We start from the raw sequence: 27,885 nt of genomic DNA on the forward strand, positions 1-27,885 counted from the left end.
AAGTGCCATACTTTTGGCCCTTTTACCCTATATACAAGTGATCAAAATGGTATGCACTATCTAGAGAAAGCACATTCTTAGTATTTGATTGTTATCGTCAATAGCAAAGGCACATTCAATGTTGTAAAAAGTGATTATGGTTTCACTTGGGTGGTCACTAAGATAGGCATTGTAATGGGAGTTGGTAATGAAGAATTTGGGCAGCGCTTAACTCACAAGTATGGATGTAAGCCCCGACATTCAATCAGCACGAAAACGAGGTTCCGTCAATGAATCAATACAAGATTGTTATGAATTTTGATGTGGGGAAAGTCTAGTTGGAAAAAAAGGAGAGACAGGAGGAGGATGGCTGCCTCGCGAGCTCATCAGATCCCCCTCTATTCGTCCGTTCGATTGTCATCATCGTCATCAGCATCTTCGTCCTCGTCCTCGTCCTCGTTCTCGACCTCGCGTTTATGTCATCTCTCCTCGCCTCTCCCTCGCATTTTGACCAAGCAGACCTGGCCATGGATTCGCACTTCTTCCCCCTCTCGACGTCTTCCCCGACTTCCTGCCAAGGGCCCTCTCTCGGCGTCCCCTTTCATCCACCAATACACGCCCCGTGCAAATTTCTTTGGATTCGCGACGAAGACCTCCTCGTGGAGTGCCAACGAATCACCCTATGACGTGCTAGGTGAGCTCTGATCTCACGCTAAGATATCAGTGTCGCAGGGACGGATGATATATATGCGTCTGTGCCATCCAGAATCACCCTACGACGCTCTCATCTCATCTCATTCTCATTATCAGAACAATCGACGTTTCAGTGTTGCAGTGAAGGATTTTACACACAGAGAGAGAGAGAGAGAGAGAGAGAGAGAGAGAGAGAGAGAGAGAGGGACTCTTGTGCGCCAGTATGCATCACTCTATGACGTTCTAGGTGAGTGCTCATCCGGTTATCGGACAGAACAATCCATGCTTATTAGTGTTGTGCATAGATCCATGCGAATGTTGATATTTTACTGGTTCTGCATCTCTATAGCAGTGTTCAGTGTCGGACATGAGCAAGTGGACATCTTGATTCGATATCATTTGTCTTTTGACTATATTCCCACATCCATGTGTATGTAGAGATCTTGTTGGTCCCATTTGTTTCAATCTCACTCGGGAGACCTGCAGAGTGATAGACACATGATGAGAGTGAGGAGTACCTAAACAAGGCCCTAAACTGAGAAGAGGATCTAAGCTAGCCTGAGCGAAAGGGAAAAACATAGGAAAGGAGATGTAAATGTAGATTTAAAATGGGAGCTAAAGTAGAACCTAAATGCGATTTGACACCTCAACATTTACTGTGCAGTTGCCAGCATTTATTGTTGCCATGTCAGCAGTCACTAGCATTTTGTGATGCCACATCAGCAGTTGTGCAGGTCGGCCAGCATCTTTGGCATATTTTATTGCTACTCGGCTAGTTTCCAGCATATTTGGCTACTTATAGCTGTACCCAGCTGGCTGGTCAATTACTCACTCTTCTCCTTCATAGGTGCTCTATCAGGTGGCTGTAGTCTTCTTTGTCTCCACTGTGGATAGCAGGCTGCTCTACTCTTTGTCACTGTCACTGTCACTATTACCATCACCATCACTGTCGATAGTGCTATCATCATTATTCAGCCTGATGCGGTGCTGTCACTGATGCCTTGGGTTGCATGTAGGGACTGATAGTATGCTACATGATAAGAATGTGCATGTAGTAGGTGCCACTTGGACAGTGTCCCTTGTGGGAAAATTGTTCACTTGCCTAATCACCCTTTACAAAGATAATGAAATCATGCATTGCAAAGGAGAAGGTACAACAGGGGGAAGGCCGATGTCAACGACAAGTGTCGAATTGTGTAGAATACCATGAAAGGGTAGAAACCCCCTCTCAACCCTAGATGTCGATGCCTAAGGAGGAAGAGGAGCTTGATATTAGTCTTTTTCTGGTGTTGAGAACCATGATGATAGATGAAGATGAGGATGAAGCACCTGAACTAGAAGAGCAAGGTAGAAGTCGTTGCTACGAGAGCATCAAGAGAGATGTTGTGTGATCCAGCTTGGGGGGGGGGGGGGGGGGGAATGTGAGAGTGCGCAAAAGAAGAAGGGACACGAACACAGAGAGAGAAAGCAGAAAATGAAGGAAGAAATATTGCATTGGCTGAAGATGAATGCTGAATACAATGATGTGGACTGATCAGTCCCTGCACATAGCTCAAGGCGTTATTGAGGCCACCACATCTGGCTGAGATGATGGCAGCACCAAATTGGAAAGTGTGTGGGAGCCAAAGTGTGCTGAAATGTGCAAGAAGAAGTGATTAGCCATAGCCAAACTCCTCTAAAACTGGTCGACTGCTAAAAAGGCCTCTAAATCTGTCCGACTTGCTGAAATAGGTGATATGAGTGCAATAAATGCAGTCTGACTGTACATAAAAAATGGGAAAATAATGACAAAATATCCTAGGCAGTTGTGGAGCAACTAGACACTGTCAGGGGATGGAATCCAATTGAGAAATAGAGGAAATGCACAAGAAATGCGCCTAGAATGGAGGAAATGAGCACTAAACTATCAGAGCTCCAATGTCTCCATCAAACTGTGACAAGAGCTCACATCCAAGAGATGATAGATTGACATGACTAAGTAGGGTAGGCTAACACCCTCTCTCAAATCGTGGGAGTGTTTGAAGACCCAACAATTGCTTATGATGAAGCATTGAAGCCTTGGGCAAAGGCTTCGTGAAGAGATTTGCTGCATTGTCCTTCGTGGGATAGTAGGCCACGGTCCACCACTATCTTGAAATCGAGGATCTGCTCACAAACATAGCGATACTGAACCTCAATGTGTTTCGTACGGACATGAAACACCGGGTTCTTCGCTAGAGCAAGGGCACTTTGGTTGTCCACGCGAAGCTTCGTAGATCATGTGTGTGGAAAGCCAATCTACGCCAACATACGACAGAGCCAAATTGCCTCCATAGCCGTTGAACATAGGACATGGTACTCAGTCTCTTTAGAAGAAAGGGCCACAATAGGCTGCTTCTTGTTGCTCCAAGAGATAGCTTCCGATGCAAGGAAGAAGGCATAATTTCTAGTGGACCGTCTCAAATCCACATCACCTGCTCAGTTAGAGTCACTCCATCCAGAAAGAGTAACCTCCTCTCCATACATTATCTTGTAGAATCGAGTCCCATATAAATATTGAAGAACACCCAAAGCTTCCCTCCAATGATCTTGTGTAGGAGTCTTCATAAAAGAAGACAACAAAGCCACCACAAAAGAAATATTTGACTGAGTGTAGATGAGCCAGATAAGAGAGCCAATAAGGCACCTGTAGCAGGTAGCATCTAAAAGGGGATTGCTTGCTACCACAAGCTTGGACTCAAGGTCCATGGGGCAAGAAATAGGCTGATACTCAGCCATACCAAGCTCTAAAAGTAACTTGGAGATATACCTTTGTTGCAAGATAAAGATGCCTTGTACCATCTGATAAATCTCCAGACCAAGAAAGAAGTGTAGGATCCCAAGATCCGTCATCTCAAATTCGTGACTTAGAATATCTTGAGTCCAATCAACCTCTGTAGAAGTGCTCCTTGTGATGATAAGATCATCCACATATAAGACAATCAAAACACACCTGCCACCCTCGACCTTATAGTAAAGGTTACGGTCATGAGTTGATCTTTGGAAGCCACTGTCATGAAAGAAGCGATTAATCCTTTGGTACCAAGCTTTTGGAGCTTGCTTCAAGCCATAGAGGGCCTTTTGCAATTGATAAACATAGTCCTTCTTTCCCTGCATAGGAAAGTTTGGAGACTAAGAGACATAAATCTCCCATTCACAGACGCCATTCTAGAACACAGACTTAACATCCCTTTGATAGACAGACCAATGGTGATGAGTTGCAAGAGCCAAAATAGCTTGAATGGTAGACATACGAGCCCTAGGTGTGAAGGTCTTAAAATAATCCAATCTTGCTCTTTGGGCAAAACTTTTGGTAACAAGCCTGGCCTTATGCTTGCCCAAGAAACCATCCATAAGATACTTGGTCTTATAGACCCACTTCACACCAATCATCTTCCGTTGCCAAGGACGCAGAACCAACTCCCAAGTTTGATTTTGCTCGATAGATCGAGCTCATCCTGCATAGCCTATCTCCAAACATCCTGTGCAAGAGCCTCATCAACTGAAGTAGGCTCATCGTTATGGAGAATCTGGGTCACAAGAGCATAGTTTACACAAAGTGAACTATTCCGCTAGGTCCGTAAACGAGCTGATCTGCATGGACTTGTAGGAGTAGCAGGAAAATGGGTAATATCTGCATCCTCCATGAGCCGCTAATATCATCGATGAATGGTGATAGGCTCATCATGCTGCCGAGAGGCTGTGGAGCCTCTTGTACCTGCAAAGCACCTGTCTAGGAAATGAACTCCCCCTCACTAAGAGAAGGTACATCCTGCTCGTCTGAAGGAAGCTCCCTAGCTAATGGCTAAGCATCCCTAGGGGCTAGAAGGTAAGAGGGGATACAGAAGGGGTAGGGGTACTCGTTGAAGGAGTAGAGGAACTCGTCAGTGGTGGTAAGGAAACTGGAGTAGGAGGAGGAGAAGGAGGTGGTGGTGGAGGGGGAGGAGCCGATGACAAAGGAGGGGTGCCGAGAGGTAACCTAGGGGGAGGGAGAGGTATTGAGGGCGGGGTAGTCGATGTCGAAGAATCACCTGCACTAGAACCATTGATCGAATCCTCGGAGGCCGCAGCCTCGTTGAAGATCACATCTTTGCTCACCTCAATCTTCTGTGTCGTAGGATCATAGAGATGATATCCCTTCGTGGTAGTGATGTACCCCACGAAGACGAGATTTCTCGACATAGAGTCGAGCTCAATGTTCCTCTTCTTCTTGTCCACATGGACAAATGCATCGCACTCAAAGATACGAAAGTGAGACACAGAAGGCTTTCATCCAAAGAAAGCCTCATATGGACTCAAGGCTATCTCTAGCATGGTCTGATTTATATGCTCCACCACACCATTCTCTGATGGTGTGTTCGGATGGGTATACTCCACCCGAATGCCGTGATTACTACAAAATTGAGGAAAGAAATGAGAAGTAAACTCTCCATCATGATTGGCTCGAACACCACAAATTGTGAAGGTCGTTTTTTTCTTAGCAAAGACCTTCCACTCGTAGAAATATGCTTCGCTCTTTTACTCCAAGGAGTACGGCCACACATCACGCCTAAAGCCGTCAACAATCAGCATGAAGTACTTGGCTTTCCCAAGGGAGGCCATGCCCATAGGCGTGCAAAGGTCTGTGTGAACCAACTGGAGCGGTGTAGAAGCCCCTTGAGTGGCAACCTGTGGACATTCTTGCCGATGTTACTTGCCCCTTAAGTAGCTAGGGCAAAGGGTGTGAATAGAAGGGAAATTTGGAAGTCCCTCTACCATCTTCCTCCGAGAAGCCCGTTGGATTGCATCCATGTTTAAATGACTATACCAAGCATGCCAAAGTAGCCCAAGCTCGTGGGAAGACCTTATGGCTAAGGCTGCGAGTGTATAAAGTCCCCCTCCTGTGTGCTTGTTGAAAGAGCTGCACCTATAGGCTCATCCTCCATTGCAACTTCATCTTTGGTGAAGATCACACGTGTACCTAGCTGGGCAAGACCATAGATATACAAAAGGTTAAAGCCCAAATTAGGTATATAAAGGACTTTGGTAGAGGAAGATTGCCTGTCGGGTAATAGGGGAATGGTCTCCACTCCACGAATTGGAACTGTAGAGTTGTCACCAATGGTGACGGCACGCCTCTTTGGAACTCAAGTCTTGAAGCCAATCCTGCCGAAAGGTCATGTGAGAAGAAGCTCCACTATTCACAAGCCACAAATTCTCCTAAGTGGAAGAAGCAAGGACTGTACCCTATTTGGCAAAGACATGCACGAAGTCAGACTTTGTCGTGGCGGGTGTGGCCTTCGAATCCTTTGAATCCTTTTCCTTTGGCTTTCAATGGGGGTACTTCTGCCAACACTTCTCCTTGGGGTGAGTGCCCCTTCCCATAGTGTGGGCACTTAGGCTTCTTCTTCTCATCATTCTTGTCTTGCTTCTTGTCCTTGGCCTTCTCCTTCTTCTTTCCACCACTGGTATCTGTATTAAAAGCCTTGAAGGAGCCACAACCATTGGCCCCTATCTCTCTAAGTTGCTTGTCATGCTCCAAGACAAGCAGTGAAAGCTCCTTCTCCATAAGAGTCTCTTGTGGGTCCTCGATGTGATGAGACTGGTGTAGAAAACATCAAATCTAGGAGATGGTAGCTATGCCATATGGTAATGGGATCATAGCCATATCCTTGGAGGATATCTTCTGTCCAAGAGAGGCAAGCTCACCTCTCATGTCCATCTTCGTGATGTGCTCCTTCGTAGAAGGAGAGTCATCAAGACTGAGCACCCGCAACTTCTTCTCAAGGGAAAACTTGTGGGCAAAGGTCTTGTGTTGATACAAAGATGAAAGCTTGTGCCACACCTCCACCGTGGTCTTCAACGTGTGAACATGAACTAGGTCCAAGTCCCGAACACTCGTAAACAAAAAGGATCGGGCTCGAGAGTTGTGCCGATCCCACAAGGTAGCACAGTCCAGCAAGGTATCATCAGTTGGATCCTCTTGAGAGCAGGGAATAGGCTCGGAAATGAGCTCCTAAAGATCAAAGGTGTCGAGGATGCACTCCACCTTGCAAGGCCACAATGAGTAGTTGGCACTGTCGAGTTTATCTTCTTGGGTAAGGAAGGAAGAACAAGCACCTGTATAGAGGGGATCAAGGAATGAATCTTTAGAGCAGAAGGAGCCTTGGCTTTAGATGGGGTCCGTTGTGAAAGATGAGCAGAAAAGGGACGGTTTTTAGGAGACTCCTCTTGTCGAAACTCCCGATAATCATGTCTTTGCTCAGAAGAGTGGTGAGACAAAAACTCCTCCTCTATGTCATCAAAGCTTGTAAACTGGTAAGACATCTTCCAAATTTGCAATTACCAAATACATTTCATGTCGATGGAAACATTGCAAATGTCATTAGGCAATCAACTACAGAAGGTGTAGATGTGCCGCTTGAACAAGGAAATACTGTTGCTTGCAGCCATAGAAGATGCCGCAGCCTCCAGATGATGACGACTAGCTGAAGAAGACTACCGCTGAGCAATAAATGTTGCAGTCAAGGGTTGCCAAGCTGAAAACGCAAATGTAGACCCACCAGATGCTGCCACCTCTTCCATTGATAGCTGTGTTTGCAGCAAACACAAGGTTGAATGGCTGCGTTTGATGGTTGGGCTGCTCCTTGGTAATAGATCTCAACTTTGTGTTCTCACTTAGGTAATGATACCACGTGAGAGTGCGCAACGGAAGAAGGAACACTAACATAGAGAGAGAAAGTAGGAAATGAAGGAAGAAATACTGCACTGATTGAAGATGAATGTTGAATACAATGATTGTTGGGATGTAAAGGTCTTTCATTCACCTCCGTGTTTCGTACACGTGTATTATTATGTTGTACTTGTGAATGCACCCTTACGTGCCCTAAGTATAAATACATTTTATTCTTTGTGTACCAACACATTATTGGTACACCCAAATTAGATCGTACTCTCTCTCTCTCTCTCTCTCTCTCACACTCACGTGCACACTTGTTGCAAATCTTCACTCTTCCCGATAGACACACTTGCAACAACTGGTATCAGAGCACAAGTTGTGCATGCTTCCCAAGACCAGTAGAGGTAGCAGTTGGACTAGCTGTCGACAGATGTGACAGATGAGAAGCGGGTGACCAAGCAGACTAAGGTGACTCTTGCAGTCAACACGCAAGAGCATGACCAGGCAAGCAGACAAGCAGCCGAGGAGAAGACGGGTAGGCGAACACTGCTCGCGATTGGGTGACGGGGGCTAGCGGGGAGGCGTCGCGTGACAAGCCGTCGGGACGGGCAAGCGATAGGTCGTGACGCCAACGGGCAGTGATAGGAGACGCGGGCTGCACGGACGCGACGTGACAGGTAGGGCAACGACGCTGCCCCCCCACCATTTTTAAAAATAAGAAATTCTAGCTCATTTTTACTTCTCCCCTTTCGGGCGTTCACATGCATAAGCAGAGATCTTAAATTCGTGCAAATTTGCTTCGGGAAATTGGGGCTTTTCCTAGATTTGATGTTGTTTATACCTGACAGTGACATTTGTGATAGAAATTGCAGACATTGCACATGTTGACCTCAGTTAAATTGGGGATTTTGCCAAATTTGTTGGAATTTTACTCATCAGAGTAAAATTTATTGACATTGGACTTGGAAAAAATTGGGGCTTTTCATGTATTGATGAAATTTTGTTCAGTTGGGTCAGACTGGCTGACATTTACGCATTGTTGGACCTGGAAATTTGGGATTTTGTGCAGATTTTGGTAAATTTCTGCAGTATTTGCCCGTGTGGTGGCTGGTTTATGTAAAGACAGCAGAGGTTTATTGCTGGTTGGGCAAGAATAGCAGTGTATTTGCTGGTTTAGCTTGTGCTCTTGCAGTTCAGTGCATTTACACTTGTGTTTGTGAAAAAAATGGCTGCAACTTCTTCCAGTTCTGACATTAAGAGTTTGATGGAAATCAAGCGGTTTGATGGTCAGGGTTTTGACCTTTGGAAAGACCGTATGCAGGGCATACTGTTCTTAAAGGATTGTGAGGATGCTTTGCAGGAAGATAAACCCGCACAAATGTCTGATGCAGATTGGGCCAGAGTCAACAAAAAGGTTGTGGCTTATATAAAGATGGGTGTCACTGTTGACATTTTGACAGACATTAAGGGCTTAGATATTGGTCATGCAATATGGGAGAAGTTGAAAACTACCTATGAGATCACCACACTTGTTAATTAGGTGCATTTAATGCGCAAGTTGGTGAATATGTGGCTAGATGAGTCCAAGCCTGCAGCTGAGCACTTGAGTGCATTTATTGGTATTTTAAATCAGCTCAAGGATGCTAATTTGGATTTTGATGATAAGTTGGGGGGCAATCTTTCTGATCATGACATTGCTTGATTCCTGGGAGACCTTGGTAGTTTCTCTCAGTAATAACCCCAATCTCTCATATGATATGTAGGGGGTTCAATCCTGAATGAAAAAATTAGACGTAAGTCTAGTGGAGAAGGCATCAACTCAGCTTACAATGTTAGAAGCAGGGCTGAAAAGAAAAATGCAAATGCTGGACAGAGAAGCAGAAGCAAGAGCAAAGGAAAGGGAAAGAGTGATATTACTTGCTATTAGTGTGGTCAGAAGGGCCACGAGAAGCTTGATTGCAGGTACTACAAGAAGGAAAAGAGAGAAAGAAGAATGCAGGAGACAAAAATAAAAAAGAGGATAAGAAAGATGTATCTGAGGCAGCCAAAGGCAAGGAAAAGGCCAATAAGGCCTCCAGTGTAGTCACAGAGGAGCTCTCGGATGCAGAGGCTGATATACTATGTGCAGTAGATTATGATGCCCTTGTATGTCACATGCAAGATATGCAGATTACCAAGGCTGATGTGATTGATGCGCTTTTGTCAGTTGATGGTGGTGTCACTCAGACTTGGATTGTAGGTTTTGGTCCCTCTTTTCATGTAACTCCTTGTTTGGAGTGTTTTGCTATGTTCAATGCAGACAGTTATGGAAAAGTATATCTTGGAAATAACCATGCTTGTAGCATAGATGGGATAGGCACTGTACACTTGTCTTTGGATTATGGGCAAGAGCTTGTGTTGAAAGATGTCACATATGTGCATGGTGTTGTACTAAGAATTGCTCTTAGCCACTTAAACAGTCCCAAAACATGCTTATTTTAGGCTTATTTTAGCGAAAACCCTAAAACAGGGAGTGGATCGAGAGAGTTAAGTGGGAGAGGATCTAGAACCCTAATTTTCTATAAATTGGCAGCCAACCCTCCACTCTTTCCCAATCTCGTTTTTGCAAGTTTCAGGTGTTATCAGCTTGCTGCCCACACCCCGTTTGCAAAGGACATCTCAGCCCTTGCTGTCCATCACTGTTCCCTACAGTTTGGCATTTGTTTCCAGCCCTCCACATGCTGATTGCTGCTGTTTTTGCCTGACGACTGACTGCTGATCATCTGCAATGCTGTCGTACAGCCTGCCACGTCAGCAAACTGCTGTGTTTGCAAGCTCCAGTTGCTGCCCTGACAATTTTCTCTCACTTGCTGCAGTCGATGCAGCCTTTCTCTCTCCTGCAGGTTGTCTTGCTTGCGTTTTTAGTCTATCTCTCACCTGTTGCCTGCGTTTTCGGTATTTCTCTCTCTTGCAAGCTGTCTTGCTTGCGTTTTTAGTTTTTCTCTCTCCTCATTGCTGACTGTATCAGATCCAGCTTTTCACTGCTGCGTTTGCTGGTGTTTGACATTCGGAGGCTGCCTTGCTGCAATTCGGGATCCGTTCGAAGTACGACACACTCTCCAGCTCACTACCCCTGCCCTGATCCTTGAGATACAGGAGTTCGAGGTTTAGTATTCATTCACCGTATAGTGTGTTTGCTGCATGAGCATCGTATTATTAGTAGTCATATCATTTCATTTATTAACTGTGTTCATTGTCTCTGAGTTACCCTAACCCTAACCCTAACTCTAACTCTAGCTGTGTTCTTTTATTAGTTTGTGTTTTATCGTACGGTTTTTGTTTATGCTTCTGTGTTAGGGTATTTTCTTTACATGGTATCAGAGCCTAGTACTGTCTGAGAAACCTAGGTCTTTTTTTTGAGAGCTCTTCGCAAGAAGCAAGAACAACAGTAGGTTCAAATGACTTCGAACATATCAATACCGATTCTGTCTCCAGAACAGCCTATGCCGAGAATCGAGCGAGAGTGGGTCGATTAGCTTGCTCCACAAAGTTCCAACATGGTGGAATACACATTTGAGTACATGGAAGAAAAGATAGGGGTTGACCTCTGAAGAATATAAACTGATCATAGCCTATCGATGAAAGAAGATTGAGGAGCTCAACCGAAGGATTGTCCTTCAAGAAAAGCTTCTGAATGAAGGTATGCACGATTTTCACTCTTCAGATGTTGCGTGTAAGTCTGATGATGTTGCAGGGCTGTCGAGACCTCCATCAGGGATGGGTCCCCCTCTTGGAGAGCAAGATTCGGAGTATTTTCCATTTTTTCAGACTCTTCCGTCCTCTCCGGTGCAAGGTACTTTTGATTCGACTTTTGTGCTGCCTTCTTTTACCTCTTCTGTAATATATTGGTAGAGATCATGTGGAAGAAAGAGTCCAGTCTGTTGACTACGGAAAAGGTCCTCTTGAGGACCAATTCTTTATGTTAACATACGTTGCGGGGATTATAAGAAAAAGTCAGGTACCTCTTCTTCTGCCCTTCCTTCTTTTCCGTCTACTTCACATAATCAGAATGAATTTGGTGTTCCTTTCACTTCATTACATTGTGCATCATCATCTTCGCAGTTTCATTTTCAGTCTTTAAATGATAAAAATGAACAAAAAGAATCTGCACCTCATACACCTCACTTTCAAAACCCACCCATCCCACCACATTCTTCCGTTGCTTCACCACTTCCATTTACACCATTTATATTTTCATTTCAGACACCTCATGTCGCACCGCACATCACACTGGGGGGCTATGGAAACATAGACACATCCTTTAAGACCTCATTCTTCGCTTAGCCGGGTGGTGTTCCATCTACCTTATACACACTTTCGGGATCATTGCAGCCTGGGTATCCCACTCAGGCTCTCCCGAGTGTGGATCAATTGCCTCTACAGTTTGCCTCCATGGCATTGCCTAGTGGACCTTTTGGTCATCCTATTGTGTCCTAGCCTCACTTTGGACAAGGCTACCGTATCCCAGTGTCTCCACCTATACCGGTATCTTATGGAAACATTCATGTTCCAGTGCCTCCGTATCAATCGGCACTCAGTGGACACTCACAGCCTCCTGCCTACCTACCTCTTCCCCCTTCCTCTTTCTCTTATCAGACACACCCACCTCCATCATCTTTCCCACCATCATCTTACACCACCTACTCGACACCTCAAACTTTACTACTTGGTCGAATTTGATGAGACATGTCCTTGACTCACAGAACCTATGGAATCTTGTGCAGGGGTTGAAACCCCAACCCGATCCCGCATTTGTTCCATATGAGGTTGTCCACTCATGGAAGGCTAGGAATGCCTCTCTGCTATTGTCGAGCTGATGCAGGGCTTATTGCCTGAGTTTCATTCTCAGCTTCAGCATTTTGACTTAGCATTAGAGCGATGGGCACACTTGACTGACCGCTATGTGGCTCAATATAGGACCCGTCGTATTAATCTTGACCATGAGCTTCGACTTTTCAAAATCACTGACCGGGATGACTTGAAAGTCAAGTTGGCTGAGTGTCAGCTGTTGCATTATGCATGGTTGTTCAATCAGTTTCATATGAATTTCTCTTCAGAGGGGGTTCTTCTTGCTCATTCTCACAAAGGGCAACAAGGGAAGGGCGAACCAAACCAAACCTCCACTCAAAATCAAAATCAAACTCAAAAGCTAAATCAATCTGGGATTCTCAACGAAATTCCCAGTCACAACTTAAACAAGGGTGACAAAATGTATCTAAAAAGAATAGGTACTGTCAACATTGTCAAAAGGCTGGCCATTTTGACGACGAGTGTCGATCAAAGGCATGAGACATAGCACCAAAACCTAAGTCTCAAACCCCCACCCCATAGTCGGGCAACCCCTAGCAGGGGAGGCAGGGTGATGGCAAGGGGCAGTTTAAAGGTCAGACTCACACTGCCACCACACAGCCATCTCAGTCGACAACGTTCTCAGCTCTAGAGGGCTTGTCTGATTGGTCTGCAGAGGCCCACATCATCTTCGTAGAGACATCTGATGCGAGTCTCGTTCACATCTGTGAATTGCCTCCTAACGAGGTTACTGCAGAGGTCCACTCGTCATAGTCGAGCACTTCAGCCTCAGTTTGGATTGTGGACAGTGGAGCTCCACATCACATGACTCCTATAGAGGACATTTTCCGTACCCCAGCCCTTGCAGTCGGGCGGGTCCGTGTAGGAAACAACTCCTCGGTCAAGATTCAGGCTGAAGGTTGCGTCAGTTTTGCCACTGACAAGGGTTCGGATGTGGCTTCGCTGGACAATGTATATCATGTCCCTCAGCTTGGGGTGAACTTGTTATCTGTTTAGCAGCTTTGTCGGTTGGGGCGAGCAGTTTTCTTTATAGCGACCACAGTCGAGGTCCTTGACTCTCAGACTGGTTTAGTGATTGCTCGCAGTGAGGCACAGCCTAATGGTCTATACCACATGACTCACTTTCTTACCAAGCCGACTGCCGAGGGCTTCGTGTTTCATAGCTTCCAGGCCTTAGTCATATCTCGGGAGCCTACGCACAATGAGCGTCTTTGGCATTTTTGCTTAGGGCATCTTGGTTATGACACACTTTATGAGTTGTCACACCGTGAGTTGGTTTAGGGCCTTCCATACCTGAAGCTAGCTCGAGATGTCTGTAAAGCTTGTCAGCTCGGGCAGTCTACACATAGAGCAGAGGAGCCTCTTAGATTGATTCACGTTGATCTTTGCGGGCTGACATCCACTACCAATTTAAATAGTACGCTGTACTTCTTTTTGATAGTGGATGTTCATTCTGTGGGTGTACTTCCTCAAGCATAAGTAAGATGCCTTTACATATTTTTTTGCTTGGGTGCTGCTGGTTCATAACCAGACTAGTCGTCGTGTCGGGTGCATGAGGAGTGATAGCGGTGGTGAGTTTATCTCCCACAAGTTTCGGAGTTTCTACAGAAGTATGGCATTTCTCGCTATCTATCAACTTCCTCTCTCAGAATGGAGTCGTAGAGCATAGGAACCGCACAGTCATGGAAATGGCATGCTCTATGATGTTCGTAGCAGAGCTTCCTGAGCGTCTTTGGGTCGAGGCTGTTAATACTTCGGTGTACATCCTCAACTGGTGCCCGACTGCAGCTCTTCCTCAAAAGACCCCGTATGAGGTATTTTTTGGCTCTCTGCTTGTTATTTCCCATTTTAGAGTCTTCGGGTGTCGTGCGTACACACACACGCCTGATGACAAGATAGGTAAGCTTACTCCCCGAGCTGATCTCCTTATTTTTGTGGGATATTCCTGTGAAGCGAAAGCCTATCATTTGTTCGATCCTCGGACAAACAAGGTGATCGTTAGACGGGATGTTTTTGACGAGAGGGATATTGTGTAGTTTTTTGCACCGGATTCCGATCCGCTTCCTTCTTCCACATCATCCAAGATCGTGCCTACTAAGCCTAGTCTACTTCTCGCTCCTAACATTTCTGCAGTTTCTTTTGCTCCCAGGCCCCCTTCGCGAGACCCATTACCTTGGTGGTACCAATAGACCATGCGGGATTCGGGGATGCTACCACCGGATTCCTCTCTGGAGGGATCTAGAAAATCTACATGGCTTGCTCCTCAGGCATCATTTGTAACGCTGTTTATAGCTGATTACATAGCGCATTTTGAGCCAGATACATGGCACGATACTCTTCAGCATCCTCAATGGCGAGAGGCCATGGAAAAGGAGCTAGAGAGTATTGACCGAAATGAGACTTGGATATTGGTGGATCGTCCGAGCCACAAGAAAGTCATCGGGACAAAGTGGATTTTTAGGACAAAGCTAAAAGCTAATGGGACTTTAAACAAGTACAAGGCTCGCCTTGTAATGCGAGGGTTTCGACAGAAGAACAACATTGATTAAGAAGAGACCTTTGCCCCTACTACACGGTTGACTTCCTTTCAGTTGCTACTCGCGCTCGCCGCTCACCACGGCTGGCCGATATATCAGATGGATGTCCAGAGTGCCTTTCTGAACAGATACTTGGAGGAGGAAGTCTATGTAGAGCAGCCATCGGGCTTTTCTTCTGGGAACCCTAGGGATAAGGTATTCCGCTTGCTGAAAGCTCTTCATGGGCTGAAGCAAGCGCTGCAGTCTTGGTTCCATAGAATGGATGAGTTTTTTTAGACTCATGGATTCCATTCTACCCCTTATGACTCGAACTTATATGTTTGATCTACACCAGAGGGGGTTAGCTATATCCTGCTATACGTTGATGACTTACTCATCACAGGTTCAGATTCTGCTGCCATAGCGAAAATTAGGGCTAAGCTTAAAGCTACATTTGAAATGATAGACCTTGGTTTGTTGTCTTTTTTTTTGGGGATGGAGGTAGTTCATTCTGGAGGATGTATTTTTGTGTCATAGCAGAAGTACGCACTTCAGCTTGTGGAACAGTGTACTTTGGATCAGACCCGGCCAGTGGCCACGCCTCTTGATTCTACTGTCCACTTGTCGAAGGATGTCCTAGGACAATCCTTCGATGCACACACCTATCGTTCTGTTGTAGGAAAACTTCTTTGGTTAATTCACACTAGGCCAGATTTAGCTTACTCAGTTAGCATACTCAATCAGTATTTCACAGCACCTAGGATGTCACATTGGATTGCATGTCTTCGTGTGTTGCGTTATTTGCGGTGTACTTTTTCTTATGGCCTAACATACGGTTCTAGTTTATGTTTGCAGGGATATACTGATTCTGATTGGGCAAGAGATCCTAACACTGGGGATTCCCATTGCGGCTATCTCTTTACCTTGGGCACGGCACGCATGAAGTGTGCATAGTGGATCCAAATGCAGGCATGGCTTGACTGGGCATGGGGATGGTGACCGCATGAGTAGCCCATGGGGGAGAGAGAGGGACACATGGAGTAGAGGATAGAAATTTGTGCATAGGAGTGACCCATGGAGTGTGTGATGACGCACCATAAGCAGAGGATGGGAGTCCTTGTATTTGGAAGGTCGATAAGTGGGGAGGTGAGTGACCAGGGGTAGTGATGGGGATGCCCATCACATCCATCCCAAGGTGAAAAGAATGTTCATGTGTAGGTATGTGGAAGGCACAGTGTTAAAGGGTGCCATTCGCCTTAACGATGTATTGTGGTGCAAAGCGGTAGTGAAGTGAGAGTAGATAGAATATGGTGTGGAGAAAGAGAGTGCTAGGACCGGAGATGGAGGATCCAACTCCTAGTGTGTTGGACACGGAAGTGGAGCGTAATCTGAGGTTTTGGAATGAAGAAGAGAGAAAATTGAGGTGTGGATTAGAAGAGGTGGGATGGGAGGGGTTTGAGAAGAGTGATTTACATGCTTAAATGAAATGAAAGATGTAGATATACTTGATGAAGGATTTCTGCTTAGAGAGACCTCTCTATTGAAGTTTACATGCTGAAAATCATCTGGATCTTACACACCAAAAGGAGAAACAAGAGAGGGTTTTGATTTGTACGACTCAAAGGGGTTGTACGAATCTTACATTGGGCGTGGCTGAGATGAAGAAGATGGGTTACGAGTTTTTCCAAATGTCAGATGTTCTCCATGATTGGAGAGGTGATTAGTCTCACCAACTGGTCTGGATGTAGTAGCAAAGCTAGTAGGAGGGGTGCAACCTTGACTATACGTGATGTGAAAGTGCTCTTCAAACTCCTCTATCAAGTGATTGAAGTTTGGAATAGGAGAAGAAAAAGAAGGTGAAGGTGAAGGTGGGTGTCGTCTTTCTCGTTGAGTCCATAAGGCCTCCTTAGGGTCTCCAATGATAAGAATCTTGATAAGACCTAATGGGATTCTAAGAAGAAGGTCGTACGAACCTGACACTGGGCTTGGCTGAGATGAAAAAGATGGATCGCCAATTGTTCCACATGTCGTATGCCCTCCATGATCAAAGAGGTGATTAGTCTTACTAATTGGTCTAAGCTAGTAGGAGGGGTGTAAACTCGACTATACGTGATGCACAAGTACTCTTCAAAATCCTCCTCTGTCAAGTGATTGAAATCTAGAACAGGACAAGAAGAAGAAGGTAAGGTGAAGGTGGGGTGTTGTCTTTCTCGCCGAGTCCATAATGCCTCCTCACGGCCTCCAATGATGGGGAAGCCTGATAAGACAAGGTGTTTATGACATTATGAATCAGTTACGTGTTGTCCGTGTAACTTGCACAAAACCAAGCCTCCACAATATCTATAGGATACTCTTTACAAGAGTACCGACTCTGATACCATATAAAGATATGCTAGGGTTTGCACTAGGAAAACATAGAATGTGCAAATGCGACTAAAATACAATAACTTGAATAGTAAAGCAATAAATGCGAACGCTAAACTCAAAATGCAAAATGCAAAACACAAACAGAAAACGCTAAACACAAAATGCCATGTGGATGAGGGCTGATCGCTGAACATAGGAGTGAGAAACTTGCACACAAGGATAGGGTTGAATGATGGGCAACTTGTCTATTTATAAATATGGAGGGATTCTCCCAAATTAGGGTTTTGCATGTTGGACACAGAAACTCTCTAGAACCACTTGTTGATCAATGAAACATTTGATAATTAACTGCTTTGGTGCTATTTTAAAGAGCTATTAATGGGTAATGAAATTTTTAGTTCAATAGCAAGCTCTTAGGACCTAGTACCAGTGGATCAATCAGTTCTTTCTACAAAGTGGCTTACATTGTTCTGATCATGGCCCTAACCTTTATTACAAGGTTGAGGATGACAGTTGTGCTTTGGTCATCTTATATGTGGATGACTTGATTATTATAGGGAGTGACTTACAACAAGTGGATTGGAGTCCAAAGATTTTACGCTAGGAGTTTGATATGATGGACCTTGGGATCCGACTACACTCCTTTCTTGGTCTTGAGATTTATTAGTTGACATAGGGCATCTTTATTTCCTAGCACATGCATATCTTCAAGCTTCTTTCGGAGTTTGGTATGGCTAAGTGTAAGCCCATTTTATGTCCCATTGACCTTGAGTCCAAGATGGTGACTACCAGAGATCCCCTCCCCTTCCTAATGCTACTCGTTATAGGTGTCTTGTTGGATCTTTGATTTGACTTATCCATCCTAGGCCATATGTTTCTTTTGTGGTGGCATTATTGTCTTCTTTTATGAAGACTTCTACTTGGGCTCACTAGAGGAGAAAATGCATTGAAAGGCAATAAATTGAATGCTCTAGAATGAGCTACGTCCTCCATCAAAATAGGTGATAAACAGGTTAGAGCTCCTGAAGTCCTCATTTGACTTAGATTGAGGCTCACAGGCAAGAGATGACAAGACATCATAATCATGATTGCTAACATCCCCTCTTAGATCCTAGATGTGGCAGAAGGCTAAGGAAGAAATGAATCTTAGGGTGGTAGGAGGACTACCAATGTCGATGAAGGCCAGCGATGAAGATTGCCAATGAAGAAGCTCCTCATGATCTTGGGAAACCCCCTTGAAAACACTAGGGGCCAAGGAATCCATAGTCGCATCATTGAGATCATCCCTCCTCTAAAAGGGATGGGGGGTATGAGGAAACCAATAGAGGAGAGGGTGGGGAATGGAAAGGAACTTGTGAAATAGGTGGCGCACAAGCAAGAATGGGTGTAGCAATAGGCAACTACCGTGGAGGACCTTGCATAAGAGAAGGTGAATGAAGCTTGTAAAACTTGCTCTCTTGCCAATCTGTCGCGATAACAACCCCTATAGAAGAATCCTCAATACAAATGGCCTGCTCGGTGAATACAACTCGGGTACTAAGCCTAGTAAGGCCATAGATTGAGAGGAGTGAAAAGCTGAAGTCTGAAACATAAAGGGCTTGTGAAAGGGAGCTTGAAGCGCGGTTGGGAAACAAAGGCAAAGTGCCAACACCACAAACAAGCATTGCTACAATGTTACCAATAGTGAGTGAACCCTCATAGAAGGGCATAGATTCTGCAACAAATCTCCTCGTGGAGTCATAGGACTAGAAGCTCCACTATCAACCATCCAAGGCCTCTCAGAAGATGAGGCAACCACTAAAGAAGGCTCCTCTAAGTCAACAATATGAAAAACATCGACTCATGGGTAATCATTGGAGTAGAGGTAGAAGGCTCGGATGTTTTAGCTCCATCCTTTGCTTCGGATGAAGGTAAGGGTACTTATTTTAACATTTCTCCTCTGGATGTGTCCCTCACAATATGGGCATTTGGGCTTCTTCGAATCAGAGTTAGAGCTTGAAGAACTCTCTTATCGTTTAGCCTTGGATTTCCCTTTCTTTTTCTTTTCCCCTATTGAAACTGCAACAAAAGCTTCGGTGGAGGTGGATCCATTGGCAATCTCTTTGGTATGCTCATCATGCTCCAAAACAAGCAGAGCAAGCTCCTCCCTTAGAAGCTTTTTACGGGTCCTTGATGTAAGAAGGTTGGTGTAGAAGACATCAAATCGGGGAGATGACAGCTAAGTCAAAAGAATCATAGCCATATCCTCTGAAGAGATCATCTTGCCAAGGGACGCAAGCTCATCCCTATATCCTCCAAACTATTAATACGATTCTTTATAGAAGAAGAATCATCAATAGTGAGCATCCACAATTTCTTCTTGAGAGTAATCCAGTGGGCAAATGTCTTCTGACGATACAAAGAAGCAAGCTTTGTCCACACTTCTGCAGCCTGCGGAAATGCACCAGGACAGAATCTTGTAAGCTCATAAAGAGGATAGATCAGGCTCTAGAGCCGATCCCATAAGGCTGCACGATCCATTGATGACCCAATGGTGGGATCCTCCACTGAATGGAACAAACTCCCAAAGATTGAAGGTATCAAGGATACACTTCATCTTACACGACCAAAGCGGTAGTTTGAACCATTAAGCCGGTCCTCTTTGGGTAAAGAAGAGAGTACAGACACCTGTATAGAGGGTGCCATTGATGGCATATGGAGACTAGTAGCACAAACCGTCTGTGAGACATGGAGAGAATGAGGAGGAGAGGGTGCTTGAACAAACGGGCTAGGTGACCTCTGTGCTTCACGATCAGTGCAATAATCTCATTGCCATTTGGAGGAGTGTGATAATCATTTGTATCATCAAAGCCGTGAAATTGGTTGTAAGACATCTTCAAAATCTTGCAAGACACCCATAAGGAATTTGTGTTTTGATGGTAGACAACCTTGAAATAGGAGGAAACGGCTATAGGATCACAAGGAAGTTGATGTAGAGGGTCTGTCTAGGGGAGTTGCACAAAGAAGCTGTCGCTTTCTAGAAGAAAGTTGTGTTTCTAGCAAAACATTGATGTGGCAAGGCCGCCTGCTGGCAGTCTGGGGTGGCCTCCTTTGTGAGAAATCAGCTCGTCTCTCTTAGGCGATGATACCATGTGTGAGTGCACATTAGAAGGAACATGAACATAGAGACAAAGCAATAGAGAGAGATTGCAAGAAAAGAAGAAAGAAATCTGCATTGAACAAGGAAAGAATGCTGAATACAAAAAGAGGACTGATCAGTCCCTGCACATAGCCCATAGCGCGTGAGTGAGGGGACCAAGATAGACTGATGATGATGGCAACATAGGAAATGGAGGAAGATGATGGAGTCGGAGTGTGCACCTGCCAAGGAAGGAGGAAGATGAATGCCAAGCGAGGGGTTGGCTATATATATATATATATAGCCAACTAACTCCAAATCTGGCTGACTGCAATTAGGGGCCAATAATTATGGCTGAGCAGCATTTAATACTGGTAAAAATGCCAAATTGATTAGAAAAAATCCCGAAAAGAGTAGACAATGTCCGGCAAGTGAGGTAGACTGATGTATGCAAAAGTTGCCCAAGAAATGCACACAAAATTCCAACTAGAGGAGAAAATGCATTGAAAGGCAATAAATTGAGTGCTCTAGAATGAGCTATCTCCTTCGTCAAAACAGGTGAAAGATAGGTCAGAGGTCCTAAAGTCCTTGTCTGATTCAGACTGGGGCTCACAAGCAGGAGATGACAAGGCAGGACAATCATGACTGCTAACAAGCCTACTTTTTTTGTCAGTTTGTTCTCTCTTGGTTGTGAGCTTTGTTAGAGTGTGACGGAGACATTGGAACTTTGACTATTTTTGTCTATTTAGTTTGTGTGCATTTCTTCTTCAGCAAGCATCGGGTGTGTTTCACACACTCTCTGGCCAGTTTCCAGCATTTGCAGTGGCCAGGCGGTGCATATACGTGCAATCTGATCAGGTTAGCCTGCATAGGCATCAGAGGCTGCATTTTCGCCATTTTAGTAGGCTGGTTGACCAGTTTTTGACTGGCTGACTGCACCATTTTTGGCCCCAGGTAGCAGTTGGCCAGTTTAGGCATTTATTGGCTATATACAGCCAGCCCTCTGTTGGGGCAGATCATTCATATTTTTCTGCAGGTTATGCACACTTCGACTTCAGCTGCCTCTGTCTTGGTGTTGTCATCATCATCAGCCTGATCTAGTACCCTCATTGAGCCTTTGGGTTGTGTGCAAGGATTGATCAGCCACTGTATTCAGCATTCATTTCAGATTCAGTGCAGATTGTCACTTCATTCACTTCTCTTCTTGCTGGTTCTCTCTTCTCTTTCCTCTTTGTGTTTGTGTTTCTCTTCCGTTGTGCACTCTCACATTTATTGCTTGCTGTAATAAGTGTATAATCCTTATTTACTACCCTTTCAGAGAAGGAAGGCTGGTTCATGTTTCCATTACCAAGATATCGTAACTCCCTTGAATAGGTAGGCCCATGACACTTGGTTGGAAGTCAAAAGCATTGCAGGAGTGCCGATTTTGTGATTTATTGAGTGCTTCAACAAGCATGTCCCCATATATCAAGATGGAAGCAAATGATGATGAGAGTCTGAAATTTCACAAAGTGAAGGGGGAAATGCATTGCCTGATATTGGATGCGTGCTGAGCATGGGCAGCAAGCTATTAATGTTGGTGTAGACGGAAATGTGGGTCTTTCAAGGCCTCTTGATGCTCATGACCAACAAGAAGATTAAGAATATGATGACTAGTTTAAGGGTTGGTCGAGGACAGCAGCTGATATCTTTGCCAAATTGGCTAAGGATTTTCAGTCCACATGATTCTTGAATTCCTCAAAGGAAGACAACAAAGGCAAGACAAAGAAGAAGTCCTTTAGAGCTTTGGGATAGCAAAATGTATCGAAAGAGTTGATGCTGACTAATGATGTTCCAGATGTGGCCAATGAACAAAAGCAATTGGTGCCAGCAATCAATGCAAATGCAAGGCCAACTTGGAAGTGCCAATCCAATGGTTCTTGGATAACAAGGCATGTATCCTAATGTGGGTCACTTGGGGTATTTTGGGGGTTGCTCAATTTTCCAACCAATGGTTGGTAATCCTTTAGCGATGGGAATGCATGGATCCAATGTGCATGGTATATAGCCACCCATGCAAGCATATAAGGCCCAATGTATTCGGGTATGGCAAGTGGAATGCAAAACCCAATGTATAGCAACGGTGGCATGATGCTTGGGGCACAAAGTGGTATGTTTGGTAAGGCATGTATGCAGCCCAGCATGTTTGGGACTCATGGGATAGTTGCTGATCTTGCATATGCACCATTTAATACTGGTCAGAATGGTGCACTTTCTTTTTAGCCACTCGTTTGTGATAATTTGACACCGAAAGGCAAAGGAAAAAACTATGATGATGGTGGTAAAGGAGTGAAGTTTGAGGTTTTCAATGGTTCATAGGAAAGATTGAAATCTTTGACTTTCATTCAAGGGTTTGATATAGCCTACTCAAGAGAAAATTCACTAAGTTATTATAAATACAAAAAAATCTTTTTTCAAAGGGAATGCATTGCGGTGGTGGCCATTGCTTTTGATGCAAGGTAGAGCATGGTCAACTTGGATTCAATTCAAGTAGTCATTTGCTTCTTCATGGTGGATGAGTACCTTTGAAGTTGATGTAATGATTGCATGGCATAATTTGAATGCATCGCAATTCAAGAACTTGGAATGATATAATAAGAAGTTTTGAGAGCTGTTGTTGCCTATCACTTTGTATTGTGTTGGCCCTCTTCCTCAAGAAATTGGAAAGTACTTTTGTGGGTTGCCCAAAGAGATTTGTGATTTTTGCATTAAGACTAGTGTGATCAGCATGCCACAACTCATAGAGATGGCATGCGTGCTTTGTTGCATGGAAAGTCTTCGAGCTTCAAAGGTGATGAGGAGAAATCATCGAAGTAGACTTGCAAGGCTGAGAAAAGGGTGGCAAAAACAACAAGGACATGGAAGAATGCTGCCCAGTGTAAAGAATTGATGGCTACAAATAAGTGCTTCATATGTGAGTAGAAGGGGTATATGGCAAGGGACTATCCTAGTAAATAGCAAGCTGAAAAGGTTGAAAGCAAAGAAGATCCAAACGGTAAAAGAGCCAATACACCAATGGTTTGTCTCCAATGTGCTTAGTAATTGGCCTAATATGGATGCTACCAAGCTTTGCAGAGAATGCAAAAAAAGTTAGAGATCGCATGCTTTGATGTGCTTTGATCTTGTTGCATGAGCGAACTTTATCTTTATAGACTTGGATCGCATGTAGAAAAAGTTAGAGATCGCATGCTTTGATGTGCTTTGATCTTGGTGCATGAGCAAACTTTATCTCTACAAACTTGGCTGCTTTGTCAAGGCATCAAGTATAAGGAGATGGAGATTTGATTTTATTAGTTTTGTACTTCATGTTGATGACATGCTTATCATTGGGACCAAGACTTGTCATATTGCAGCATTAAAGGCTGGTTTATAGCATACCTTTGCCATGTCAAATCTTGGTCGACTTCACTATTTCTTGGATATTCAATTTGCCACCTTTGAGGGGGGCGTCATCATGACATAGTCCAAGTATATTGAACAGCTTCTTTAGCGCTTTCACTTTAAGGATTTCAAGTCCATGTCTACTCCCTTGGAGGTTGGTTTCAGATTCACTTCTGATGATGGTAGCGGATTCTTTGATACTAGTAACCTTATATCATCAAGTTGTCAGATGCTTGATTTATCTATGTCACATGAGGCTTGATGTTTAGTTTGTTGTCTTCCAGTTGAGCAGATTTAGACATAGCCCTTTACTACTTTATTTGCAAGCAGTGAAGCATGTCTTTTGGTATCTTAAAGGTACCCAAAATCTTGGCCTTTTGTACAAGGTTGATTCTTTACTTGCTTTGCATGGATATTTTGATAGTGATTGGGTTGGATGTTTAGATTCTCGTGTCTCTCATAGTGGCAAATGTTGTCAAGAGGGAGTGAGTGTAGAGTTCAGAATAGAGTGAGAGCATGACACTCAATGTGTGGCTACAATACCTAGTACCACTTTAGGTTTTTGATAATATATATAAAGGACAAGTGTAAGGGTGTGTGCACATCCGAACACTATAAAAAGCACGATGAGCCTTTATTCCCAACAACCTTCCACCTAAAGGCAACATGCTTGAAGGTAGAGAAAAGAATCAGCTAAGTCTATGTATGTACAAAGTTGAAATAAACATATACTATCCAACCCCCATCATACGACGGCAATGAGCAAATTGCTTTGTTGGAAGACCCTTCGTGAGAAGGTCTAGGGTTCTCATCTGTATGTATCTTAATAAGCTCAATGCTTTTATTGTCAAGTACATCCCTGATAAAATGGTACTTTAACTATATATGCTTTGTCTTTGTATGAAAGACTGGATTATGTGCTAGCATGATAGCACTCTGACTATCACAGTGGAGGAGAGAAACCTTTGTAATACCAAGCTCTCTTACGAGATTTGAAAGCCATAAAGCCTCCTTTCATGCCTCAATGATAGCCACATACTTTGCCTTTGTAGTAGACAATGCAGCACACTTTTGCAGCTTGGATATCAAAGAGACTGCTTTCCTTGTGAATGTGAATACATATCCTGAAGTAGACTTCTTGCAGTCAGGATGACCAGTATAGTTTGCATCCGTGAAGCCAACAATAGACGACTTTTTCTTCTTGAAGCAAAATACACAAATCCTTTGTGCCTTGAAGGTATCTCATGATACCCTTCACTACTTCCCAATGCTTTTTTGCCAGGATATCCCATGTACTTGCTAACCACTCCCATCACAAATGCAATGTTAGGACGTGTAGTAACCATAGTATACATCAAGCTACCAAGAGCTGAAGCATAAGGAATCTTTGCCATCTCAGCCTTTCCATCATCCGATGTAGGGCTGTCATCTGCACTAAGTTTCACATATGGAGGCAATGATATACCAATGGCTTTCTCCCCTTTCATATTGAAACACTACAAAGCCTAACATACTCCTGCTGTGACAAATAGAGAAGACTCTTTGATCTGTCCTTGAGTATACGCATGCCAAGAATGCGATTGGCCTCACCAAGATCCTTCATATCAAAGCTACTGTGTAAGCTTTGCTTCAGGGAGTCCAAGGCACGAATATCCTTTCCTGCAATCTATGTGTCATTCACATACAAAACCAAGAGAATAAGGTTGCCATCTGTTGCCTTCTTGGTGTATAAGTAGTGATAAACTTGAGAGCAATGGAATTCTTCAGATTGCATAAATGCATCAAATTTATGATACCATTCTCGTGGTGCCTGTTTCAGCCCATACAAACCCTTGTTGAGTTTACATACCATGTGCTCTTTACCCTTTGTAACAAAACCCTCAGGCTGCTGCATATAGATCTCATGTAGATCACCATGTAAGAAGGCTGTCTTGATATCCATCTGTATGAGTTCCATATCTTTAGATGCAACCAAGCCCAAAATAGTTCGCAAAGTAGTCATTTTGACTACAGGAGAAAAGATTTCATCAAAATCAATTCCATGTTCTTGCTTGTACCCTTTAGCAACCAGTTGTGCCTTGTACTTTGGCAAAGATCTAGAAGTCACTTTCATTTTGTAAACCCATTTGTATGGTAGCACTTTTTGCCCTTTAGGCAAATGCACCAAATCTCAAGTGCCATTTTTCATGAAAGATTCTATCTCTGACAACATTGCCTTATGCCATTTCTTGCTGTCTTTTTTATCCATTGCTTCCTAGAAGCATGATGACTCACCACAATCTGTCAACATGACATAATCAACCACATAATTGACACTAGGAACAAACCTATCTGGCTCTTTGCACTCTGGTTGACCTATGGACCCAATGGTCAAGATTTGCTGGCTGTTTAGCTCGCAAATCTGCATTAATAGCTTCTTGTTTTGCAAGTACAACATACTGTACAGCTGATTCTGGTTGTTCCAAAGGAATCTGTTCTTGTTGAATTTGTGGTACATCATGGCCAAGATCTTGCTTATCATTTTCAGCATTATTTCCTGCATTTTCAAGGACATTTACAGCAGGTATTTGCTATTGTCGAATGGGGATTCTTTGCTGTCCTATTAGTACATCCTCCCGGAATACAACCCTTTTGACTTTCTCTGTCTTTTCGGGCTGTTTGTGCATGCGATCTTCCCAGAAGATAACATCATTGATGTGTACTACTTTTCTTTTCTTGGGATCTTATAATCAATACCCCATTTCACCTTCATCACCATATCCTAGAAAAATACATTTACAGGACTTTGGCTCAAGTTTGCGCTCCTTTCGAATGTACACAAATGCCTCGCAGCCAAATATTCTTAAGTGAGCATACGAAGGTGGCTTTCCTGACTACGCGCACATCCCCTCCCCTTCCCCACCTCCCAAAGACATGTTTGGTGACCTATTAATCAAGTGTACATTTGTCATGACAGCCTTTGTCCAAAATCCATAAGGTAAAGCAGCATGTGACAACATGACCGTGTCTTGAGTGGTCGTATTTATACGCTCTGCTACATCATTTTGGGGTGGATTGTGAGGGGTGGTGAGCTCTCTTTTAATCCCTTTGCTGTCACAAAAGTCCTAAAAGGTTTTGGACACATATTCCCCTCTATTATTAGAGCGAAGACACTTTAATGTCTTGTTGGTTTGATTTTCAGCAAGTGCTAGGAATTTTTTAAATTTATCAAAGGCCTCGTCTTTACAATGGATTGGATAAACCTGTACTTTGCATGTGGCAATGTCAACAAAAGTAATGAAATACTTCTTTCCCCCTAGAGATAACCCTAACATCTGACATACATTGGAATGTACCAACTTGAAGTGTGAAGACTTTAGAGAAAGAGATTTTTAATGTGATGTTTGAGCATGCTTACCATAAATACAATGATCACACTGACACATTGTTCAAAATCAGCATACCTCAAAGATGGCAAATAACCCAAATGAGAAAGCATTTTCATTCCAGTTTGACTCATGTGTCCCAACCGTCTATGCCACAAGGAAATACTTGACTGCTTGGTTATGGTGACTACATAGTTATGTATGCTAGATACATGCAAAGGATACAAAGTATCACATTTGGAGCCCCTGGCAACAATGCGAGAGCCCTTACAAATTTTCCATTTGCTATCTCCAAAGGTGGTGTGATAGCCTTTGTCATCTAACTGCCATATGCTAATCGAGCTCTTCTTGAGCTGAAGTATATGCCTCACATTATGTAAAATAAACATGGAGCCATACTGAAATTCCAATTTCACACTGCCAATACTTGCAATTTTACATGCATAGTTATCCCCCAAGTGGACAACACCACGTGCATCACTATTGTAGTCAAAAAACCACTCATGATGTTGTGTAACATGAAAAGACGTACCTTAATAAAGTATCTAAGTGTGCATGTCATCCTTAGAATCTGCAATCAATGCATGTGCACTCAAAGAAGTAAGAAGTACATCACCGTCACTGTCATTCTCATGAGTGACTATATTTACCTCTATCTTCACACAGCTCTTCTTTAAGGTTGGCTGTCTTTTTTCTCAGCCTTGCTGTCTTTAGTGTTTTGGTTTGTGCCCATCTCTCTCTTTAATTGAAAACAGTGCCATTTGTAGTGCCCTTTCTTGCCACAATGATGACACTTCACATTTTTGCCACAACACTTGTTGCGTGCTCCGTTTTCAGAACTGCCCTTTGGTGAAATCTGCCTCTAGTGTGCAATGCATTAGAAGACTTGTTTGCTAAATTATT

General features: G+C 43.8%; 1 protein-coding gene across 1 annotated transcript in view; it reads left to right on the forward strand.

The window, feature by feature from the left end:
- Positions 1-273: 273 nt before the first annotated feature.
- Positions 274-27,885, forward strand: part of LOC148026380 (Chaperone DnaJ-domain superfamily protein) — a 43,643-nt gene continuing 16,031 nt past the window's right edge. Inside the window, exon 1 of the mRNA XM_087690819.1 lies at positions 274-673. Coding sequence (XP_087546945.1) covers positions 301-673 — 373 coding nt within the window. The 5' untranslated portion in view covers positions 274-300. The remainder of the gene's footprint in view (positions 674-27,885) is intronic.

This window comes from Lygodium microphyllum, chromosome 13 (assembly GCF_053477565.2).
Source record: "Lygodium microphyllum isolate KBCC chromosome 13, Lygodium_microphyllum_v1.1.10, whole genome shotgun sequence".
Taxonomy (NCBI): domain Eukaryota; kingdom Viridiplantae; phylum Streptophyta; class Polypodiopsida; order Schizaeales; family Lygodiaceae; genus Lygodium; species Lygodium microphyllum.